The sequence below is a fragment of the Miniopterus schreibersii genome, assembly GCF_964146895.1.
Source record: "Miniopterus schreibersii genome assembly, chromosome: 7".
Lineage (NCBI taxonomy): Eukaryota > Metazoa > Chordata > Mammalia > Chiroptera > Miniopteridae > Miniopterus > Miniopterus schreibersii.
The window spans coordinates 19,882,453-19,905,098 of NC_138108.1; the positions used below are offsets into that span (position 1 = coordinate 19,882,453).

At 47.4% G+C, this 22,646-nt stretch overlaps 1 protein-coding gene across 4 annotated transcripts in view; it reads right to left on the reverse strand.

The window, feature by feature from the left end:
• The window catches only part of NRP2 (neuropilin 2), a 113,022-nt gene that overhangs the window by 54,522 nt on the left and 35,854 nt on the right, over positions 1 to 22,646 (reverse strand). For all 4 annotated transcript variants that reach the window (XM_081142238.1, XM_081142237.1, XM_081142240.1 and 1 more), the window contains exons 4-8: positions 18,223 to 18,453; positions 16,998 to 17,153; positions 15,154 to 15,323; positions 13,199 to 13,354; positions 1,199 to 1,343 (exon numbers count right to left, since the gene is read on the reverse strand). In XM_081142238.1, the coding sequence (XP_080998364.1) occupies positions 1,199 to 1,343; positions 13,199 to 13,354; positions 15,154 to 15,323; positions 16,998 to 17,153; positions 18,223 to 18,453 (858 nt within the window). The remainder of the gene's footprint in view (positions 1 to 1,198; positions 1,344 to 13,198; positions 13,355 to 15,153; positions 15,324 to 16,997; positions 17,154 to 18,222; positions 18,454 to 22,646) is intronic.

Genomic DNA, 22,646 nt, shown 5'->3' on the forward strand with positions numbered 1-22,646 from the left:
CTTTGAGGCTTGGTTTTCTGCCCCACTCACCTCAAGGGCTGTTAGAGACAATAGATGATTTGGTATGCAAAGAAGGCATGTGGAATATGCAGACTGTATAAATGCGAGGTATTTTAACTCGAAGCTTAAAACAAGGTCCTGCCATGGAGCACTCCCTTTCAGAGCTGGGATGATTATGGGACAGGATGGGGCCAGATGTGCACTGAAGACTCTTCCAGGCCAAAGAAGCAACTTGCTTGCTCTGGGCTTAGTCTACAAGGTGAAGGGTTCAGACTGTTCATACACAGCTGGGGCGGGTCCAGCCACCGTCTTCTCTCACGCACACCACTGCACCAGCCTCGATCACTATCCCAGCTCCCACTCTGGTCCTTCCAATCTGCCCTCCACACTGCACCCCTGGGGTCTCAGCTCGCATTCCATGCCCACCCCCTCACTTTCTCTTTTGGTCCTTCTTGTTCCTGTGCCATGAGCAAGCTGTGATCACTCCCTGGTGAACTTTCCTTCCAGTTTTTAATGCCTGTGTGCCCTTTGCCCTCAGCTTAGTCACCACCTCCTCAAGGAAGTCCTCCTCCTCCCTGACCTCCAAGATTGGGTCAAGTCCCCTACAATGTTCCTTGTCATAGTTTTGATTTATCTCTATTTATGGGTTTGTTTGTTTCTTACTATGTCCTCCCAGCCTGTCCAGCTGTCCCCACAGAGCTGGGTCAGTGAGCTCATCAGTGTATCCATACCACCCTGCATAGCTCTTGGCCCCCAGGTGAGGCAGCAGAAAGTGTTATTTGAGACCTGGACTCTGAATTCAAACTGCCTAGTTTCAAACCTTGGATCCACCGCTTAGTGGCTGGGGGACCTAAGTCTCTAAGTCTTGGTTTTCTCATCTGTAAAATGGACAGAATAATAACACTTACCTCATAGAGTCTTTATGAAGATTCTAAAAGATAACACACCTAAGTGCTTAGAATGGAACCTGGTACATAAGCATTCAATAAATGTTAGCTACTAGAAATAGTAGGCGTTTAATGAACATATACTGAATGAACGAATGAATGAATGGAGGAATTCTGCTAGGACTTGAGCCCTTGAGCCAATCCTTCTCGAAAGGTCACATGGTGCGATCATGCTGTTGGAAGAGGGCTGAAAGAGAGAGCAGAGCCCTGGATGTAATCAGCTCCCCAACCTCACTGGAGCCCCACCTCACCTGTGACCCGGCAGCCAAAGAGCTCCAGCCGGAGGGCGATGCCCGAGTGCCAGGTCTGGGGGCGGACCCTGATGAACCTCGTCAGCAGCGGCGTGTGCAGCCTGTTCAAAACCACTTCCGTGGCGTCGTTGTTGGCTTGGAACACCTGCAACATAAGATGCAGAATCACATCAATAGCATCCCCATTTGTAGTTGGGCCAACGGTGCAGCCTTTGAAGAGGGTAGAAAAATTCTGTTGAGTTTTATTTCCCTCAAGTTTAAAAATAACCAGTGGGTTTGTTGTTTGGGGCTTTTTTAGCAGCACCATGAAAAAAATTTAATTTCTCACAGAGCTCTAACTTGAAAACAATAAGTGGTCTTCACAAAAACTTTTGGAGGCAAGGAAAATTGTGCCTCTGGGCTGAGAGCTAGCAGAGGAAGGAGCCTTGAAAAGGAAAACACTTCAGAAGCTGAGCAAGAAGGAAAAAAATGTAGGATATCCTTTAAAAATGGAGCAGAAATGTCATCCTGTAGGGCTAGCGGACCTCACTCACTAGCTTGAACTTGACTCTCCTCCTTCCCCATGTTGCAGGCGTATAGTAATATTTGCAGAGTATTTAATAACTGTGAAGTGCTTCACAATTGTTTTGTTAGTTACTTAGAGGCCTCCTTGCGCCATGAATGGGTGAGAGGGGGGGGGCACCGTCTACCCCCAGTGCCCCTGTGTCAATCAACATGTTCCTGGTTCTCTGGTCTTTGTTGTAGGTCAGGGTTGCAGACGGTCCCCTTGGAGTCCTGTTCTGGCTTCCCTTCGCTGTAGTCCCCGCCCTATAATGAAATCCATCCCTGTCCCCATCTGACCAATGCATCTCTTATGGGAGGAAAGGCTTTTCGGAATAGCTTCTAATCCAACATGGTGGGAGCGAGTCCTAGCTTACCAGATGGCCCGAATCAATAACTGCCATATGGACCTTATGCTTTCTTGTGTGTGCTCTCCATAAAAAAAGTAGCTGGAGTAAGTATATGTGAGTTTCTCTTGGTTTCCTGGATAAGGGTGGGGTGAAAGACCAACTAACCAGCCATCAATGTTTAAATCATACCTGTCATAGCTATAACAACCAAGTCACTATAAATCTGCTCACAGCCAACTCTGCAACAGCCAGCAGTTTCTCCTGGGTGAGAGTTGGTAGATGCTTCAGCTTATGAAACCTGGAACGTGCCAGGTGTTTGTTCATTGACAGGGCTGGGAAGCTGATATATTCGAATATTCGAGCCTACACTTCATAAAGACAATCATATCCACAACACCCCACAGGTTAAATGTTATTCCCACTTTATTGATGAGGAAACTGAGGCTCAGAGATATCTGTCTGGATGCAAAGCCCTTGCCATGGTTTTAGGCTGTAGTTTCCTAGGTAGGCTCTTATCTCTTTTAACACACTTGCAGTGTTTGTGTTGGTGGCTAGGAGTCATGGAGCCCTTCTGGTCTCCAAGTGCAGACTGAATGGAGGCAGAGCTGCTGCTCCCGGTGTGTTTATAATCCCAACTGAGAATGCCCTGGGTAACAGCAAAGGGCAGCCGGAAGCTCAGAGCTAACGAACAACGTGGTCCTCTCTTCCCCAGGAGGTGTAACTAGGAGCTCTGCCATCTGGCAACCTGGAACCCCCCCATATTCCCTGCTTGCTAAGGTCCAAAGTCAGAGCCATTTAATATACAGCACATCCCTGATGGTGAGGGTGAAGGGTTAAGAGACATCGCACCTTTTGCAACCAAATGAGAAGTGGTTTGCTTAAGACAAATAGAGGAAAGGAGAGGAAGAAGGAGGTTGTCACCAGCCCACCATATTCTGTTTAAACCTCTTGTTCCGGTGCTAAGCCCACCGAATCCCGGGGAGCCTCCTGTCCTGGTCCCGAGGCTGTCAGCTTCTGCCTCGGCCGCCCTGCTGACCACAGGGAGCACAGAGGCAGGACCCTCAACCACGCATCTCTCCCAGGGTCACTCTGGTTGCTTTATGCTTAGTGACTGAGCCCAAAGAGGGGCTAGAAGAGACAAAGAAGGGCCCAGGAAGCACACGGAAAGAGGGTGAGAGCCAGACACCTGGGAGAAGACCTTCAGAGAGAGGTGGAGAAAGGAGCCTGAGGCTCTTAACCTCAGAGAGGGACGACCGGAGGGGGAACAAGGCCCTGGAAGGCCCCGGCCTCACCCTGCCCATTCCTTAGCTTCCTGGGTGCTCATCAAGTACTCGGATGCTCCGGGGACAGAGGGACCGAGCCCATTCAGGGAAGGTTAATTAGTTCGCTTAGACATCAGCGTGCAGCTGAGGCTGTGCTCGTTTCTGTGTTGCTTTGGCAAGGAAGCAGCAAGTGCAGTGCTCTGCTTATTTCCGCAGGTGCTGTGAGCAGTGGGGGCCACCACTGGCCAGCTCCCTGAGGACCATGACAGTGACTGCGTGTGGCCTCGTCAGCAGAGGCTACGGAGTTGGAGGGGTGGGGGCTTGATTGGCCATGTGATAGGTCACTGGAGTGTTGAGTGGATTTGAACTTTAACACAGCTGCAATCCACAGCACACGGGCCACGCTGGTCCTGTTCAGAAACACAGCACGTCGTATGTGTTTCTAATACCCAGTTTTATCTTATCTGACCCCTTCATCTCTCAGCCTTGGCAGATCATTCCAAGGAACCTTTCTCCCCCCACCTTAGTAAGGAAATGACTGTGTCTTTGGACTGCCTTTGGGAGGCTGGCGAGTGTGTGAGTGTGGCTGCATGTGTGTGCACACACGTCCGGGGAGAAGGCTGGTCTCCCCATGGGTGCACGTGGTCACAGGCTTTGAGGGAGCACCCCAGGTCTCTGCCTACAGCGACATCAGTGACAAGGGAGGCACACACTGGGTTTATCTGTCCCAGGCCATCAACCTGGCTGCTCAAATTGAACTTCACTCTGCCATTCCATTTTGCTCAGCTTCTCCCACCCCGGGAACCAAATGAGGCTCTTTCCACGTGACCTCAAATGACCCTTCATGTTTCCAAGGCCAGTTCCTTCTTGGTTTCTTGTTTGTTTTTGATCTTGTGCTCATATCTGCCCTCTGCAATTTGGACCCTTTGCTGAAGGAATGCCTTCTTATTTTAGTAAATTATTTATACATACACCTTTCATTCTGAGTGTGGCATAGTGGGAAAACTCTCCCAAAAATCCAAACACAACTGAACTACGAGTCAGGGAACAGACTCTACTGTTAATTAGCTCAAAAGTGTGGGCCCCAACTTCCTCCTCTATTAAATGAGGGGATTGTATGAGTTGATTTGTAAGGTCCTTTCTGGCCCCCAGATTCTGAGGCTTCCTTCACAAGAGTTTCCAGTCTAGCACTGCTCTGGGAGTGTCCACTTTGTAACAGGGCATCTTATAGCCTCGGTGCATTTGTGGACAAGTTCTGTGGGTTTTATACTTTTACAATGGTGCCCAGAACACACGGTGAGTACCCCACTCAGAGGGAGAGTGTACCTTGTGGATATTTTGGTTCAATAACAGTTCAAATTATTAATAACAAAGAGTACTAAATAACACCTTGGTCCTTACATATTGTCTTTTGCCCAAAGATATCAACATGCAATTTATGAGAATCCATTTTTAATGAAATATTAAGCACTTTCTATTTCTCCTGACCCAATGGATTGACAAGGTCTCTATTGTTTTCCCTGCACCTCCCTATTTATAGCTGGTAAATGCTATCATATATTATACATCTTTATGACTTTCTCAATGCTTCTGTGGTTTCCGAATCACCCTTCATATGTTTTCTGATCAAATTCTCTGAGATGGATTCTTGGCTTCCAGTCTAGGCATTGTAAGGTAAGGGGTTGTGTCCACGGGAAATGGTGCCAAGAAACTGGTCTTACTCCCTAGTCTCTGCCGACTCACTGAATCACTATAGGCAAATCAATAAACCTTAGATACCCTGGCTTCTCTTTCAGGAAAATAAAGTCAATAACAGGCTTGCCGATAGATACTATAAAGTCCACCGGCCCTCCCTGTTGGCTCCAGTGCCTGCACAACACCCAGGACAGATGTTCGAGTGGAAGCTATGTCACGAGTAACAAATGGGTCTGTGTTAAATCGGGAGAGTTCCAGTCCTGAAAACCACTGGCTCCCAAGTCAAACCTCGAGGCCAGAAATTTTCAAGCCATAACTTTGCAGTGCATGTCCCTAAGGCTGAGAAAACTCAGTGGATTGTCAGCATGAGGTACAGAGACAGGCATGTATCAAATGCGATGATCAAATGATAACATCTGCTTTAAAAGCTGGATGTCACAGATGGCATACGTTTCTGTTAATTTTAAAAGAAAAATGCTAATATGGTTGCCTTACCACCCAAAGGAAAACCAGAAGTATGTTCAAGGTGACCTTAGCTTTCTTAAGAGGTGGGAATAGAAGAGGAAAATCTTTATATTATACAGATATCAAAGCTATGTTGAACATAAAGATTTCTTTAAATGTATCTCTGTAAACCAAGTCTGAAAAACAATTCAGGGCACAAAGCAGTTTGTATAATCCATTTGGTGCCTCGCTGAATTCTGAACATAATCCAACACTTTCCAATTGATCCTTGAGACCTTTGGTTGATTTTCTGTGAGACAGGATCTGAAACCAGCAGCACCTCGTAGGATTTTCTGATTTGCACCTCTGGGGGAGGGGGGCACCTGCCAATTAAATTGGCTGCTATCCAACATCCCAGTTTTATTTTTATCTATACCTCCCCTCCTCCTCCCACCCCAAACCAGGAAAAGAAAATCAACATGTTTTGACCATGTCTGTGAGCTCATAAGGCATGAACTGTAATACTATGTAAAAGAAAGGAGATTATATATAAAGAAATATCTAGCCAGAGAGCATCACTATGCAGTGACTTTGGCACTGCTGAGAACAGTGAGTATTTCAGCCTGCCTGCCCCTAAAGGCCTCTGGGAGGGGTTTTCTGCCAGGTCTCAGTCCCTTTCTTATACTCTATTAATGTCTGCCACCAACATCCAGGTGGCAGGTCAGCGGCGGTGCCCACGTCCGTCAAAGCCTTCGAGCGGAGCAGGCTCACGGCGGTGCCTGGCCGTTCAACCTTCCTCGACAAGCAAGCCCCTGACCGAAGATGCAGGCTGAGTGTGGACACTGCCTCCTGCTCGAGTAGGGATTCGGTGTTCAGTCTGCACATGCCGGTCTCTTCATTACCTATGGTGCGACCTACAGTTTATTTCTACTTTCCTGTAAATATCTGAACGCAGCCAGCTCCAGGGACTGCGAAGAAAGCAGGAAAATTTTCAAAGCCAGCACAGCGCTCGGGCCCTGAGGTAGGAAGTGTGCAGGAGATTTTCTTCCACTCCTTTCTTTAAAAAAATAAAAATACTTCTCTCCACTAATAAATGTTTCATTGCACCCCAAGCTCTCCTTTTCAACCTACTTTGCACAGACACTGAAGGAGGAAGACAAAACAGGGGGGAAAGAGAGGTGGCAGGAACTGGGGAAACCAGGAGCAGCACCCTTTAAAAATCTGTCTCAGAAACAATTGTGCTGATGCATCTTCACTGCAGAATCCACGGCCCGTCTCCGCTCTCCACCCCCTTCCCCTGTATTTTCTCTAAAACCAGCCATCGGATCAACATGTGAAAATAAATTGTTAATCAATGAATGCCATCCTGTTTAATTAATTTGTTGCACCAAACAGGCAAGGGGTAGTGTGTGTGTGTGTGGAGGGGGCTGTTGCACTCAAGGAAAATGATGTTAATGTAATGGACATTTTTGCCTCCTTTTTGTAAATCACGGTCCTGACATTTCTCTCTTAAAACTCTTCTTTAAAGACTATAAAATTTTTTTTAACCTGCTTTCATTCTAGTGGATGTGGGAACTTGGCCAGACACGGAGTCAGAAGGGATGTAAGTGGAGGTAAGAAGGGGGGGTAGGGCAAAGAAAGTTCCCTAACCACCAAATGCTCATTTATGACCACGATGCCCTCCTGTCTCCTCCTCCTTTACTTTAGGGCTGTTTTTGTCATCAAGCAGTTTTGCTGATGTGAAGGAGGAGACTGAGAAGCAGGATCGTGTCATGGGGTGTAGGGTGGGGGACGCCTGTGGGTTTCTTTCTAGAGGTGGGGGGAGGTGGGGGGGATGTGTGCATCCCCATCTGTGTGTGCCTGGTGGGGCCGTTAGATTTACTGCAGGATTATGTTACCCCCATGGAGACGCTGAGCCCTGGAACATAGCATACTAACAGGATTAGGGTTTCAGGATTTGAGACAGGAAAGCATCAGGAGGAGAGGAGAGGAGGGCCGCTCAGGGATTTGGGGCTGGAGGAGACGGGTGGGGGAGAGTGGAGCATCAGAGCAATGAAGGGCTGGAGGGAATGGCCAGCATCCTCTGGTAAAGGTGGAGGGACAAACAGACATTCTAACTGGGGGGAAGAGCCCTCCACACTAAAAACCTCCTAAAACAGACATTGCCACATTTTTGAACTTGCAGGTGGGCAGAGAAAGCAAAAGGGTATAGAGAGTGAGGTTCCTGAGCCTATCTGCCACCCGTGTTCCTCTTCCGGGGGGATCTCAGCGAATCCAAGAAGGGAAATGGTGAGAGCAAAGAACCTGATGACCTACCAGAGGAGGTGCTGGCTCTGATGCTCACCTAGACTCCAGGCTCAGGGCAAAGAGCATGTTTTCCCAACCCAGGTGAAATCACTGCGCCCTTCTACATCCCTTGCTCGTTGGCTCTGTCCCTCTGGCCCCCGAGCATGGCAGTGGCCTGGCAAGCATGGGGAATTTAGCATCAAGGCTGAAAGCGCCAGTGAGGCTGGTCTCAGCTCCCAGAGACAATTCAGCACCCACGGGAGTTGGGTGAAGCCAGCCATGGGAGCCTGATAGAGAAAAGGTTCCAAGCTTACATATAATGAAATTTTCCCTTGAGCTTCCTAAGTGGAGAGGCTAAAGGTCTGAGCTCATCCCATGGCAAATGGATAAGCGACAAACTTAATTACCTAGGGCCCTGAGTTCTTCTCAGTTATAATGGAGGGGGAGCAGATAAATGGGGGGACTTGAGTTTGGAAAGGGTGTCAGCCTCTTCTGAACACACGTACCCTGGTGAAATGATGCAGTCATAGCCATGACATCTGAAGGCTGGTGCCCATTACTAGCTGACGATTTGAGTCATGCCCTAATCTTATATACAACAAACACAATTACAACAATAAAAAGGATAAGGGGAAGCCAATCATCCACTGGGAGATTAAAAAAAAAAGGTATTTCTTGAAAACTCAAAATTATTCATTGGAAGAATTGATGGCACTCCTAAGAGGAGGCTGAGTGGGGTAACATTTGTCTCAGGCAGCGCAAGTGTAGGCCCATCAGATGCAGAGAGAGGTCTGGATGACTTATTAGGTCCCTCCCAGACCTCTGATTTTAAAAGAGGCAGATAAATATCCCATGGGGCCTTGTTACTTTTTAAATTGATAACTTGCTTCTGCTCACGAAGAGCTTTGTAGATCTAATACATTAATTATATCGGCAGAGAGCCTTCCATCTACGGATCCCAAGGTGCTCTGCCAACAGCTGCAGCACCATCCATTTGGGTGAATGGAAACACTGAGGCACAAAGCTGCTCAGAGAAATTTCCAAGATCACACAGTTCATCATCTAGGAATAGATGCCATGTGGTTCCAACTGTTGAGGGGGGGTTTGGTTTTCCAACACCACTCTCTCTCTTCCTCTCTGGTCATTTTGCAGAGGTTTTAAAATTCTCAAATGGCTTTCAAAATGATTCGTTTTAATCTAGAAAATAAATATAGGACAGAAAATTTTTGAAGTGGAGTGTTTGTTTGTTTTCAAGGGATGTGGACAAATCAAATGCAAAGTGACTTCTTTCAACTCTACATTCTCAGGATTTTAGGATGGAGCCCAAACTCTGAAACACTGAACCTGGCACTCCAAGCCATGCTGTCCAGGTGTGACCTGCCTTTAGATCTCCACTGTAACAGAGGATCTCCAGGAAAATGCACAGCTCTCCACCTCTAGACAGAAGAGCTAGGCAGCCAATTTCCCTCTGGGTGCAAGAGGTGAGCAAGGTGTGGACCAGATTGTTGAGAACACCTGCCTGGGAGTCAAAGCCCGGTGATCAGGTGCCTTCTACAGGGACCCCACAGGTCCCCCTGTCCTTGGGGCAAATTACTTGTCTCTGAGAGCTTCAATTCCATAGTCTTTTAAACCCGGTTAAATTTGGAAGCAAATAAGTTGGTGTCTGAGGATTCTCCAAGCCCCTTGGAGGTCATCATTACATTAATATGACGAACTTAGTGTATTTCTGCCATTCATTATGGGGTAATTCTAAAAACTCTTGGACCCAAACCTTTCTTCACCCCAGTTCTCACCCTGCCATTCTCAATGTGGTCATCAGGATATATTTAGCATCCTCTAGACTTTCTCTTTTAGCTAAAATTTCTTCAAAATACATCAGAATAGCCCTGCAGCACTGTGACTAAGAGAAAGGTAACCAGAGCTGTGACAACAAGGGAGGTGCCCACATTTACCAAATAAGGGAGGACTGAAGACAAGGGCTTTTGCTTGGATATATAAGGGCAATGACCTCTGTCCCCCTGTCCTGACACCAGTCTTAGTCTCATTCCCTCTAATGCAATCTCATGGAACCAGCATCTCAGAAGTGAGCAGGAACTTGGCCAAGGCCTTTCCTGCGCCTCCCTCTCCCTGGGTTTATGTGTACATAATTGTGCCTATAATTACAGACACATCCATGAACCTCCTACTATTGTATTTACAACACTCTGTCTGTGTTTGGGGTGTTATTAATACAGCTGGGGAAACCAAAAGCAGTCGTTTTCTGCTTGTGGTTTTGGAGGAAATCTACGTGAAGCAATTTGGGTAATCTAAGGGAGCACATGGGTGAGATATGGGCTCCATCAGGCGGGCGGACGGGCTCTCTGCCTTGTGGTTATGCCATAAATACGCATAAGGAGGACACACCCTATAGGAAAATCATAGGGTCCATGTTTACGGCATGTGGGATTGGATAAGGATTTGGGAATGTGCTGTGCATATGGTCTGCATAACTGTGCCGCGTTTTGCCAAGAGGATGCTCGCAATACCCACGGGAACAGTGTAATGCCTTTTTCCTAGGCAACCCTACTACTACCTGTTGGATAGAAAGAGACTAAGAAGAGGCTGCTCCTGGGCTAGGGGAGGCTGAGAAAGAGTTCCTAAGTTTTCCTCACTTCCTTTCCCCACAGGCCCAGTCCTTGCCTTAGCCCAGACTGGGTGCAAATTATAAATAGTGTTTTGCAAGGAAATAGCACAGCCAATCCCCCATCACCTTGAATGCTCATTAATCTTACTTTTCTCCAGTGTCCCTAATTCCCTGGTCTTTGGTACATTGCGCTGGTGTTGACAGTGACCAGGGGATAAAATGAAGTTCCCACAATTCTGCCCCCAAAATCACCATCGCCTCTTCACACCCTCTGCACTGGTTGAAGTCTATGAACCCTGCCCCCACACACTGAGCAGAGCCGGTTGCTGCCTCTGTCTTGGCTATGCTTTACTCACAGGTCCTGCTGTCTGAATTTTGCTTTCAAGCCCACTACTTAGCACCAGTCAGCTTGGCACGGCGCCCACCATCCAGCGGCTACAAAGAAAGGCTCAGCGGTAGTGCCCAGCACAGACGAAGCCTCTCCCTCCACTGCCCCCAAGTTCCCTCCTTACCCTGCCTCCTCTTCATGGCATCAAATCAAACTGCAGCAGACTTGACAAATCTATTTGGCATGGTTCACTCAACTATTTCAACCCGAACAGCCCAGAGAGCCACGTGGAGGCTCATGAACGGTATGGAATCTGCACATTAAATACAGATGTCTGGGAGGTAGATCTGCTAATGAAGGGGCAGCGGAGATCACCCTTGGAGGGGAGGGAGGACCGAGCAGGGTCTCCTCTGTCGCCTGCCACACCGCATGGGGCGAGGGAGCATGGGAGCAATGCCTAATTGGCAAGCTTTGCATCTCCCACGTCCTTATAGGTACCAAGAGGATGAGTTTCCAATGGGGAGAGACAGGACTACTCCTCTGCCCCGGTGCCTTTATGTGGGCAGGATCGATTCACTAAAAAAACAATGAAACAAAACAAAAATGAAATTACCCTTTGGCTACTGGGGAAAAAAATTTAGCCAAGGGTAGGAAGAGGAGACAGGAGAGAGAGAGAGAGAGAGAGAGAGAGAGAGAATGATGTATCCAATATGAAAATGTTGAGAAGAATGATTCTAAAGGAGCCCAGAAAGCAACATTCAATTCTCAGGAATATCCTCTCTGCAGAACAAACACCAGGGATAAAGCCAGGGAGGACAGCATTCTGTCAAAATGTGCAGTGCTAAGGTATTTCCAAAAGCAGATTTCCTACAAATGGTGTTTTAAATAGCATCCTGGTCCATCTGTGTGCTTTTAAAATCAGCTTATGCTACAGTATCCTTCTGGCCAGCCCTGCTTAGTCATTGAGCCCGGACAGGGCGGCGGTCAGGTGAACCTCCTCTCCTCCCCCAGGACCCACCGCTACCCAGCTGCTGGCCCTTGCCTACCTGGCTAAGCTTCTGCATTCCACCAGTTCTTACTAAAAAGGGTGGGTGGAAAAAGACGTCATGAAAATGAGTGAGGTGGGACAAAGACTCAGTCCACAGTGCTCCCAGCCCCCAGTGCCCACCCAGGCCTGCCATTTCCAAGTGATATTTGACCACTCTTTCTGAAACAAACGAAGTCAGTGAGAAACTAGACCTGGCTTCATGGGTCAGGGCGAGGAAGTCTTTCACCCGCTTTCTTTATCTGTGAAATGGGGAATTCCTGTGTATGTGTGTATTGCATCGATGCCTAGTAATATTGAGAAGCCACGATTTTCAGATGAATGGTGCCATGTTACTATGGCAATTTTAATGTTAAAAAATCCACTCCTTTAAAGATTCATGTTTCCCAAGTGAAACAGTGCCACCAACACTATAGCTCAGGATATTCTGGGTCCAAGGTTTCCATTTGTACTGGCAAGAGCAAGCCTTGGACCAGTGAAGACCTGAGGAGACTGTTTGGAAAAGATCTTTGGCCTCTCTAGGTCTGGCCACATGCATACCATTTTGGTCATTCACAACCCAACAGACCAGGGGCCTGGTGGAACTATAGCACAAAAGAGGAGACATGCTGAACACTTTCCTTCCAGACCTAAGAGCCAGACAATGATAATGATGACCAGAGCTCTCCCCCTGCCCAGGTGAGACCACCGACCATTTATAATAAGCCCCAGACACGAGCGCACAACCACATCGCCAGTGCCAGCCACAGGCTTGTTCACGCCAGAATGCCATGTGTCTTAAGAAATCTGAGTGCCAGTCTTTTGTCCATATGTACAACAAAAGCCCCACATCACCCATCCGGTCACAACCTCCGGGAGCCACCAACATTGATGGCACCAGCAGAGAGATTTCAATGCTTTGCTCCCAAGCATGACTGCCTGTTCAGATGCCATCCCTGACAAAAGGAATTTCTCCTCACTATTTATTGTCCTCTTTCTTCTTCGGGACATTGTGATTCCCTTTCAGAATTTGTGCCCTTTCATTTCCAGACCTCAGTAACTCCTAAACTGCCGTTTCATGTGGTTTTGTGATTGTTAATCCAGCACGGGGAAGGGACTCAGGCCATAAATGCTCAATGAATCCTGTGTGGGGAGACTCGGACTGAGAACACATTTTCTCCTTCATTTGCAGTCAGAGAGCACTCTGCAAGCTCTCTCTCTGCTCTGCAAGATGCAACAGCAGCCAGGCTGTCGGAGAAATGGTATTTTCCAATCACTTTAGCATAAGGAAGAACATTTTCCGGGCCAGCGTCTCCCATGCCTCCATCAGTTATTTGAGCGTCACTGAACAAGGCTTCCTTCCCTGTGTGGGGTCGACTGCAAGCTCCTCTCATCCCGCCTGTCCCGCACCGTCCCCGCATGCCTTTGAGGTGGGGAGATGGGTTTACCTTGTGGTTTTTGCCATGCCGGTACACCATCCAGTCTTCACCATTAGTGCTGACTTCCAGCTTGTAGGATTTGACATAATAGCCATTCTGGGTTTCCCGGGAAATCGCACCCTGTGTTGCAATGGCTGTGAGCATGGTTAGGAAGCGTAGGTCCACCTGAGGAAGAGAGGCGGAGAAGTAAGGGGGCTGTGGCTCCCAACGCCAGGGAGCATCTTGCTTTCTCTTCAAAGGACACAATTGTAACACTCAGCTCACAACCTATGTCTGTGATTCACTCAGATGTATCAGTGATTAAGGACCAATTTGCAATTCCACTGGACAGTTAAACTCAACTTATTTGACACTAAATGGGACACCTTTGAAACTGTAATGATTCTTTTTTTTTCCTCTCTTTTTTTTTTTTTTGCAAATCTGAATGGACAGTATTAAGTTTATCTTAAAGGAATCACTGAATGTCTAGAAGTATGACCCCATCTTACTAAACAGCAGCTAGCCTTGGATAGTGAAAGCAGGTTCTGTTTCAAAGGAACAATTGCTAAATCCAATCCAATCCACTCCACTCAATTCCAGTCCAGTTCAATCCAATTCACTTAGGATGCCCTAGCTGCAAAAGTCTCAGCTCAGGTCTGTCTCCCCTCCCCTTGGTCCCTCGCTCCATTGTGTATTTAGTGGCTCAGGTCAGTAAGAGGTCAAAGGGCATGCAGAGTCTGCCCAAACAATTAGGCTTATGCACCAAGTCTTGACCTTTGTTTGATGAGGAAGATGGCCAACATTTGGAGACACCTCCCCTTCCACAACACCAAACCCATTTGGAAATTGCTGGATGTCATTCCTTTGCCGGCCACAGTGTTTCTTAATGATAACCTCCATATGACCAACATTTAGCCCCTACACACTGGTAAAATTTGATTCAGCAAGCATTTATTGGCTACTTAATATGTGCTCAGCACTATTAAGCATTCAAAAGAAGTACCCAGTGCTGTATCTGTGCATGATAAACAGGTGGATAGCAGTAAGAGGAAGTATGTGATTAAGCACCAAAACTAAGGGTATAATCAATGGAATGCCCATTACAAGGGAGAACTTTCTGGAAGCTTTGCAGGATGAAAAGGATTTTGGGAGAGACAGTGACAAATGGCCTTAGGGTCGTGCTGTGAGAACCTCCCTGAAAGTTTCTAAGTGGTCTTTCTCCCTTTCCCACTGTGTGCTCTGCAATGTCCTTCTCAGAGCAGAGGTCACCATGTCGCATCAGAGATAAGACAGGCTTGTCAACGGGTCACATGGCTGGCTGCTGTGTGTCACAAGTCATTGCTCTAGCACGGAACTAGCAGCTTGCTCTTCCCTGGGGATGAGAATTGGACCAGTCTGTCATGCAAGGGAGGATTACTCAACATGACTCCAAGTCTTATTTAGAAGGAAAGCAAACAGTAGTCTGAAAAAATGCTGCAGAGCATCTGGGCAACCGGAGTTTCATTCCTGGTAGTGACATTTCCCCATGTGCTCTTCTGATAGCTATGTGCAAAACCTGCCTGGCAGGGCTCCCTCCAGATAGCAAAGATCATGGGAAGCTGCCATGCTCAGCTAGCAACTTAACAAGCCTGCCCTTAGGAAGACGCCCGCCACCCCTTACCTTGTCACATTTCTGATGCTTCCCTGTGCCAAGAACGAGGAATATCTAGAACTGTTCATAGACTGTTCCTGGGATGTCTATAGTGATAGGGCAAACAGCATCTTGGCCAAATAATTTCTCCAAGGCCTGGTTATCTTCACAAGGGCGGGGCAGTGCCCATGTTACTCATCATTTTATCCCAGCACTCAGCACAGTGCCTGGCACATGTATCTGTGCAGACAGGTGAATGAATGGTATTCTCAAGTATGCTGTGTTTATTTTCTATGTGTCTTTTGCCCACCAATATACACATGCCCTGCACACCCTCTGATGTCTGAGTTGGTACCTGGAGATACTCCTTGTTGGAATCCAAGTTGGGTGTCCAGCCATTGTCATCACCGTGGAGCCGGCTCTGCTGAGGTCTCCACCTCCCATCAGAGTAGGTAGATGAGGCACTGATCTGTTCATTAGCAATCCTGCCAGACTCCATTCCCAGAGGGACATTGCACTGAAAATCTGGGGAGTAGAGATGGTCAAGTGCAGTTAGGTATCTCAACTTCATACCCTTGGGATTCTCAAAACACTCCTCCCTTCTAGGGACAAGTCTTTACAGGCACTCTCTCATCACAAAGACCTAATTATACACTCACATGTTAAAAACAACTATACCAAGTCATAGAGCTTGACAACCCCTCTGGGTCTGAAAGAAACTAAATTGGACCTAAAAGAAATCAGGCTGTGGGTAAGTAAGAATCATCATACAAATTAAAAATACAATCTAAAGCACAAGAACTGTTAGTGCTGCAGGCTACAGATGCCAGATGCACCATTATTAAAATACAGGTACATGTGTGATAGACTGTGGCAATTTGGGTGGGCTGATACATCGTGGGAAGCCTGCTTTATTAATAAACACCCAGAAGGCACTTTTTGCTTCCTTCTTTCTTTTACTCCAGTGTCTCATGAGTTGTAGCACAGAAGACAGACATTACAAAGCAATAAATACCTGTCTTTGGGAGACCTCTCTATAAACATATGCATGTCACTCTACATTCCTCCAAATCACCTGTATGGGCAAACAGACCCAGAAGTCCCATACTCTGATCTTGTGCCATCAGTTTAATTGCTGTCCTTCCCATGGATACTGTGGACACTGGTCAATATTTGTGTGTGCATGTGTCTGATAAGGACTGGCAACCTTTTCAGGTATCAAGCCTATTTAGCTTTGTGACTGCCCTTGCCATTTGCAAGCACTTGGTGCAAAATTTGCAATATTACTTTCTTGTCACTCAATATTCATGAGCCCTTTGAATAAATAAAAATTTTTTTTTTAAAAAAAAGGAAGGAAAAAACCCCAGAATAAAACTCATCAACTTTCCAGCAGGCCAGGCTGCCATGTCTACAGGTAAGCATGTGGCATGCTATCTACAACCATGGTAGAACTTCCCCAGTTCTAACCATCCTCAAAGCAGCCCTTTAGTCTTTAAAGTTATCATTTGGGTTTCTAAGTGGAAATAGAAGCACAGTTGAAGCACATATTCAAGAGGAGCTGATATGAAGATGGAGCTCAGGGGAAGAGACTGATGACCTAGACAGCAAGTTCTAGGTTAACTGGGGTCAGAGCTGTGCATAGTGCCTGACATGTAGCAGAAGCTCAGAAAGCTGTGTTTATTGGAAGTGTGAAGTGGAAGTCCAACCAGTGTACCAGTCTAGTGAGGGAAACTCTACCGAGGGCAAGGATGTTTAATGTCAAAACATTTATAGAGAGAGATATACAATTGCTGTTTTCTGACAATGGCCATTGAGACTTGGAGAGGGAGAAAAAGGGCCTGAGACTTTTTAAAAACATGTAAGCAGAGAGGGGAACTCTATATAGATATCCCAACTAACCTCCCTTCTATTCATAGATGAGAAAACTGAGGCTTCAGATGGTCCCATAACGTACCCTGGGAATAACTAATTCTTGGTATGCATACTTTTTTTTTTCTTTAAAGAAATGAGCACCCAAATCAATATTTGTTCTATTTTCATTCATCTTTGTCTAACAAGAGGATACAGCTCCCATTCTCTGAACTGATGCCATTGCAAATTCTGTAGAATTCCCGCCAGGCCCCTTGTCTTGGAGAGGTCAGCACACTCTCACTCCTCTGATGAAAGGACAGGTCAGAGGTTCCCAGCCAGCCAACTCACTCTCTAGTGGTTCTTGGTGGACCAGATGGTAGCGTGCAGAGAAGCCATCCTTGGCCACTGCCATGTCTGTGTGAAAGGTCAGAGAGAGGATCCCCGTCGACGAACGCAGTTCAGAGGGTGTTTTGGTCCCACAGTACTTGCCAATCAGGGGACCAACTGGATATGCAGAACAAACAGAGGTCAACAGATATGGAAATGGCAAACTCCATTTTCAATACATTCTCCCTTTGAACGAGTGCAAGTCATTCAATAGAGCATCCCTTTGCATGCCTTGGCATAAAAGAACCACCAAACATATGTTTTAAGAACAATGTTTAATATTTTTTGCAGAGTAAAGAGCACTTTCACTGACCTGCCTTACTCTGTACTCTCAGCCCTGGGAGATGGGCTGGAAAGGTATCACTATCAAGACTGCTCTACAGAAGAATAGATGGAGGTTCGGAGAGGTCACATGACTTTTTGTTGTTCATACACAGCAAGGAAATAACAGAGCTGCGATTCAAACCTGAGTTTTATGACTAAATCTTGTATTTTTCTCAGGAAATGAAACTGCTTAGCTGTCAAGTCTCCGTTTCAGGGCAAAACACTGACTACCAAAGCGAAAGGCTGGTTTCCTCACCGATACTGACTACACTCAAGACTTATGCTGGTCTCCTCCTCAGAAGTACAGGTTCCTGGTTCTTCTTGGCTTTGGGTGATGTAGCTTTTTGGCATCTACAACTATATTCATAATAATGAAATTATAGTGATAATAATGACAATGACAGCAGCTTATTTATACAGATTCGACAGACAGGTTAGCAACTTGCCCAAGGTTGCAGACGTGCTAATAGCAGAGTCAGGGGTTAAAACTCATCATTCCAGCTCTAGAGTCCTATGTGGGCACAGAGGGTGGCCATTGAGTCATTTTCTATGGAAATCTTGGCAATGTGGAGCAGAAAAGAACATCACCTATGGTTTTTCTCATTTTCATCCAAGGACCAACTCAGTCTCCTCCTATCCTCCAAACCATTATCTCCAAGAAGGGAAACTGCCTTTCTGCATTGTCTCTGACATCATCCTTGGTGACCGATAAGTAAAGAAAGCTATCATGGGTCACAGACAAACCCTAAGGAGCTTTGAAGTCTCGGTTCTCATTTTTTATTGTTACTAAAGCAATTAACAGGCACGGGGGGGGGGGGGGGGGGGCTACTGAGAAGTGCATTGTGACAGGGACACCACTCACCCTGCGGAATGCCGTCCCAGATGTCCAGCCAATCGTATTTGCAGTCTCCCTCTCCCACCTGCAAGGGGTCGTGCTCCAGGTCAAAGGTCAGAAATTGCAGGACGATCTCCATCTTGGGTTTGGCCAGGATGGTGAAGGTGCAGTCCAAGTTGTGTGGGTACTTCTCGGGGAACCCCGGGGATTCAATGGTCCCGTTGGGGCTTGTGAAGTTTTTTGAACAATCTTCGGAGCCTGTATGTAAAAGAGAACCGTAGCGTTAAGAAAGTACAGGAAGATGCCTTTCTTAGCTGCCTCTGTTGCATGTGTTATTTAAATGTTTGGGCCCCAATCCCCCTACTCATGAGGTTTTTGTTTCCATTGGAGTGGCCCTTGAAGCAACATACTCTTCACATTCACGTTTCAAGCCCTTAAGCCAGACCTTCTTTAAGAGAGAAATTAAGGAGGCGAGATGGCTTGCTCTACATATAAGGGTAAGAATAGTAATTGAGGAATTGAGGGGGGGAGAAAGAAGTGTGTGTGTGTGTGTGTGTGTGTGTGTGTGTCAGAGAGAGAGAGAGAGAGAGAAAAGAGAGAAGAGAGAGAGAGCTTCTCTTGCAAAGAGGAACAGAGTCTTCTTTCTCAATTACTCAGCTGCTTGCTCCAGAAATGTAAGTTATTTCAATCCTTAAGGAAGGCTTGCTGATTGCCAGCAGGGCAAACAATGTTACCCCTTATTTATTGCTGACCTCAACACAGCCCCTATTGTACCAGAGCCAACTAAGTGCCCCCTTCTCCCTCCAAGATCCAAGGTGCCTCAGGGGAGGGGCAAAGGGGAGCTCGGGTCTCATTCATGTCATGACTATATTAAAACGAGCTGCTCTGTAGTGGCCAGACAATTAACAATTGACGTTTGTAGCCGGTGGATCACAGCGGGGCGTTGGGGATGTGAAAGGCCGCTCCAGCAGCAAGTCTGGAAAAATGCGGCCGCGCACCGACATTTGGAAGGCTTCTGGTTCCTTTCTGTGGGGATGGCCTTGCTTCCCGCCTAAGCGCTTGTGTCTGCCTTCTTGGGACTCAGGCGGCGTCCTTACTAAATGTGGCACACACCCGCATCCTGGGGAGGCTTGGAGGGCGGGAGCCGCGAGAGGGTTACAGCCTCCCTCTCTCCCAATGCCTCTGGGTGGAGTCACACTGAAAGCCCTCCTGTACTTTATTTAACCCAGCCACCGTTTGCCAGGAGAGGCCCAGGGCTGTCGGGGTCACTGCTGTCCCGGGACACTGCCGCCTGACCACCGGCGCATGAGGTGCAGAGCGCGCAGTGGTTACAAGTTAATGCAGGGCGCGTCCTGCAGGCCAATTAGACTGGATTTCACGACGTTCCGATTTTAAAATTAAAAAAAGGACCAGGATTTATGAAGAGGATAAATAGGCACTCTAAGCATGAAGAAAAAAACACAAAACCCCTCCATAAACCAGGTGTTTACTGGCAGGAAGTGTCCTCTGGGGAGCCCGCTGAAGTATAACTGCTGATCCTGGCCCGCAGCACTGTCTTTACCCGCAGCTCCTGCAGGGGCCCCTCCGTGAGACTCGGTATTGACCAGGGCTTTCTGGAAAGCTGCAAATGTCTGACTTAAAAAGGTGTCATGCAAATGAGTCGGGGAGGGGGGTTGCAACTTTATCATGAGGCAGGAAATTCCAATACCTCTACTACCCAGCCCTGGGCTTTGGCGAGGTGGGGACCCTGGGCACCTGGGGGGAGGGGCTAACCTTTAACCTTTTCAGGACTTGTTGGAGGCTAAGTGCCACATCTCAGCAGCTCTGCATTCAGTCACTGGGGGCAGGGCAGCCCCATGGGGGGCCAGGGCCAGAGGGAGGAGGTGGATGGCCTCCCCCTGTGTGTCAACCAAAGAGTCCCCAGCTCCTTTACCATCCAGCCAATGGCCTGGGATAAGGCAGTTTGGCCAAGCCAAGCCAGCAGGCAGGTCCTGGGGCCTAAGGGAACTTTGAAAAGGTTAGCGTTTGTGACTGCTGTGCACCCTTCTTCCCGCGGGTCACTCAGCCAGAGGAAATTTAGTCTCTATTCACAACTTGCTTCCAGAGCTAGAAGAGGAACCCTGACTTTCCCTCCGGGAGTTGGCTCCATTGTCTTTCCCCTCCAAGGCAAGGGGAATCCCCACCCCCCTGGGAGTGGGGAATTCACGGTGGAATCATCCATGGGGGCCAGAGGCTTCCACAAAGGACACTGAGTAACACTGAGAGCAGCCTGGAGATGTGACCTAAAGTGCCCACCGTTTCCAGGTTCTGAGGCCCTGCACTTGACTGGGCAGAATTTTGTAATCTGACATCCTTACGGAAAGAAAAAGAAAAGAAAAACAGAGTGTGTACCTGTCTCTGACCTGGCTTATTTGGAATGAGGTAGGCAAAGAGTTTTACCCTTTTTATGCAGAAAACTCAAACTTTCCCATTATAATCGTGTTTGTAATTGCACCATCTCATTATTTACTGTGGTCAAAGTGTCAGAAAGCAGGCAGCTGAATGCAAATGTGGAGAAGGGATCTCGGAAAAGGGTGACTCTCCTTGAGACAAAAGTTGAGTTTTGCAGCTATCTACCTAATCCAAGATCCTTTTCTGTAATGTGTTACAGAGCTAAAGATTAAAAAAAAAAAATTAAAAAAATAGCTCAGTCAACAAATACTCAAGTTCACTCAGTGCTGAGATTGTCCACAGAAGCTGGGGGATTTCAGCTGCAGTGAATGATTTCATACCAAAGGGCTCGGGTATGAAAAATGTCCACGCCGTGCTTTTCCACTGTAAATTTTACAGCAGCCCTGAAAGCGGAAGAAGAATCTGTACGCATAAAGCTTTTTACAACATGGTGGATTTATCCAAAGCTGAGCTTGGCCTGACCAGAGGTGAATACAGCTCTTCAGTTCCGGGAGTGGGGGGAGCGGGCACTCCAGGCTTTCTCTGTCTGTGAACGACCCCAGAGATTGCAGTTCCCAGAATGTCACTGAGCACCAGGAAAGAAAACTTGATCTTGAACTTTGGTCCAAGGAGCATCAGAAAACAAACAAACAAACAAACCACATTTTCCAGGGATTCAGTCTCCGATGCTATATTTTAAGTTACTTTAAAATTCCTTTCTCTGTTCTGCTCATGATTTGGTGACTGGAGAGCCTTTAAGTTTACGAGTTGTTTTGGTTTACCCTTTTATATGTGGATAGTCTGGTAATATATAGACTCTTTTATAAACCACTTCATTCAGGGCAGACATGAACCTCCCACTCCAGCCACATGGCCCCTGTCTGTACCCAAGCTGTGGGTGTATGTCTGTGGGTTTAATTTTGCAGCAGTCTTGCCAAGGCAGTGTGCCGTCGAAGGCTTCCAGAGCCCTCTGTATGGTTATTTGCGTATCTGTGTTTATGGTTCCTCCTTCTTTCTCTATGAATCTGATCAGCAAACATAGCTGTGTTTGTTTGGATTTCTTTAGAACGTCCGTGCATTTCTTTCATGTTCGGCAGGTGATGTAAACGGTGTATTTTCTCTCAAGACTCCAACAGTGGGTCAGGGCACAGCACCTGGAACAATGCTGAATTGTGCACCCCTGCACATGCCGAGAGCTGCTCTTTGCAGTGGGTATGATGGCAGGTAAGTGGCCCTGAGAAAACCACTGGGCTCTCACCTTCCCTCTTCCATTCCCCAGAAGTATGGCTGTTGTCAGCAGGACACCCCCCACTGCAGTAATTTCCTTCTTCCCGGTACAGACAGTGTCAGTCCTTAAATGGGGCTCCCCATTTCTCCACGCTCAAGCCCCCTCTCTTGGCCGGCACTATTGTGTCTCGGAAGTGCGTGGACTCGCTGCCTCACTCGAAATCCTACTTCCACCTGTCCTCAGAGCCGCAAGGCCCAGTTATAATATACCCTCTTGTGTGTTTTATCTTTTAACGCCGTCCCTTCAAATCTGCATGAGGGACAGCGTTAAAATTCCCTTTTTCTGTGGCTTTCTGAAGAATGTGGCAGCATTCTTGCGAAGCACCAAGTCAGGAGGCAGGAACAGAGGTGAGCCTGCACGGTCCTGCTCGTCTCGCTCTCACTTCCCGTCGCCAGCTCCCTGGAAGACCTTGCTTGCAGCACAGTGGAGCCGAGCGACAGCTTTCGCACTGGGGACCTTCCTATCTAACAGACTTCCCAGATTCTCTGCTTGCCAAGCCCCCCGAGGGAGCCCTCATTGTTATGACCGTAGCATGTTAGTCGCACCTCACTGAGGGCTCACTCACTCTGCCCCAAGTTACAGTTGTTCTTCCGATTTACATATCTGTTTGCATATATTCATTCAACATCTACTGTGCCTCTGTTAGGAGCTAGGGTTGACACACCTGTCCCCTTCACTAGAAGAGGGCAACACTCTTTTATTCTTCTTCTCCTCTCTCCCCCTACTGCTCCCA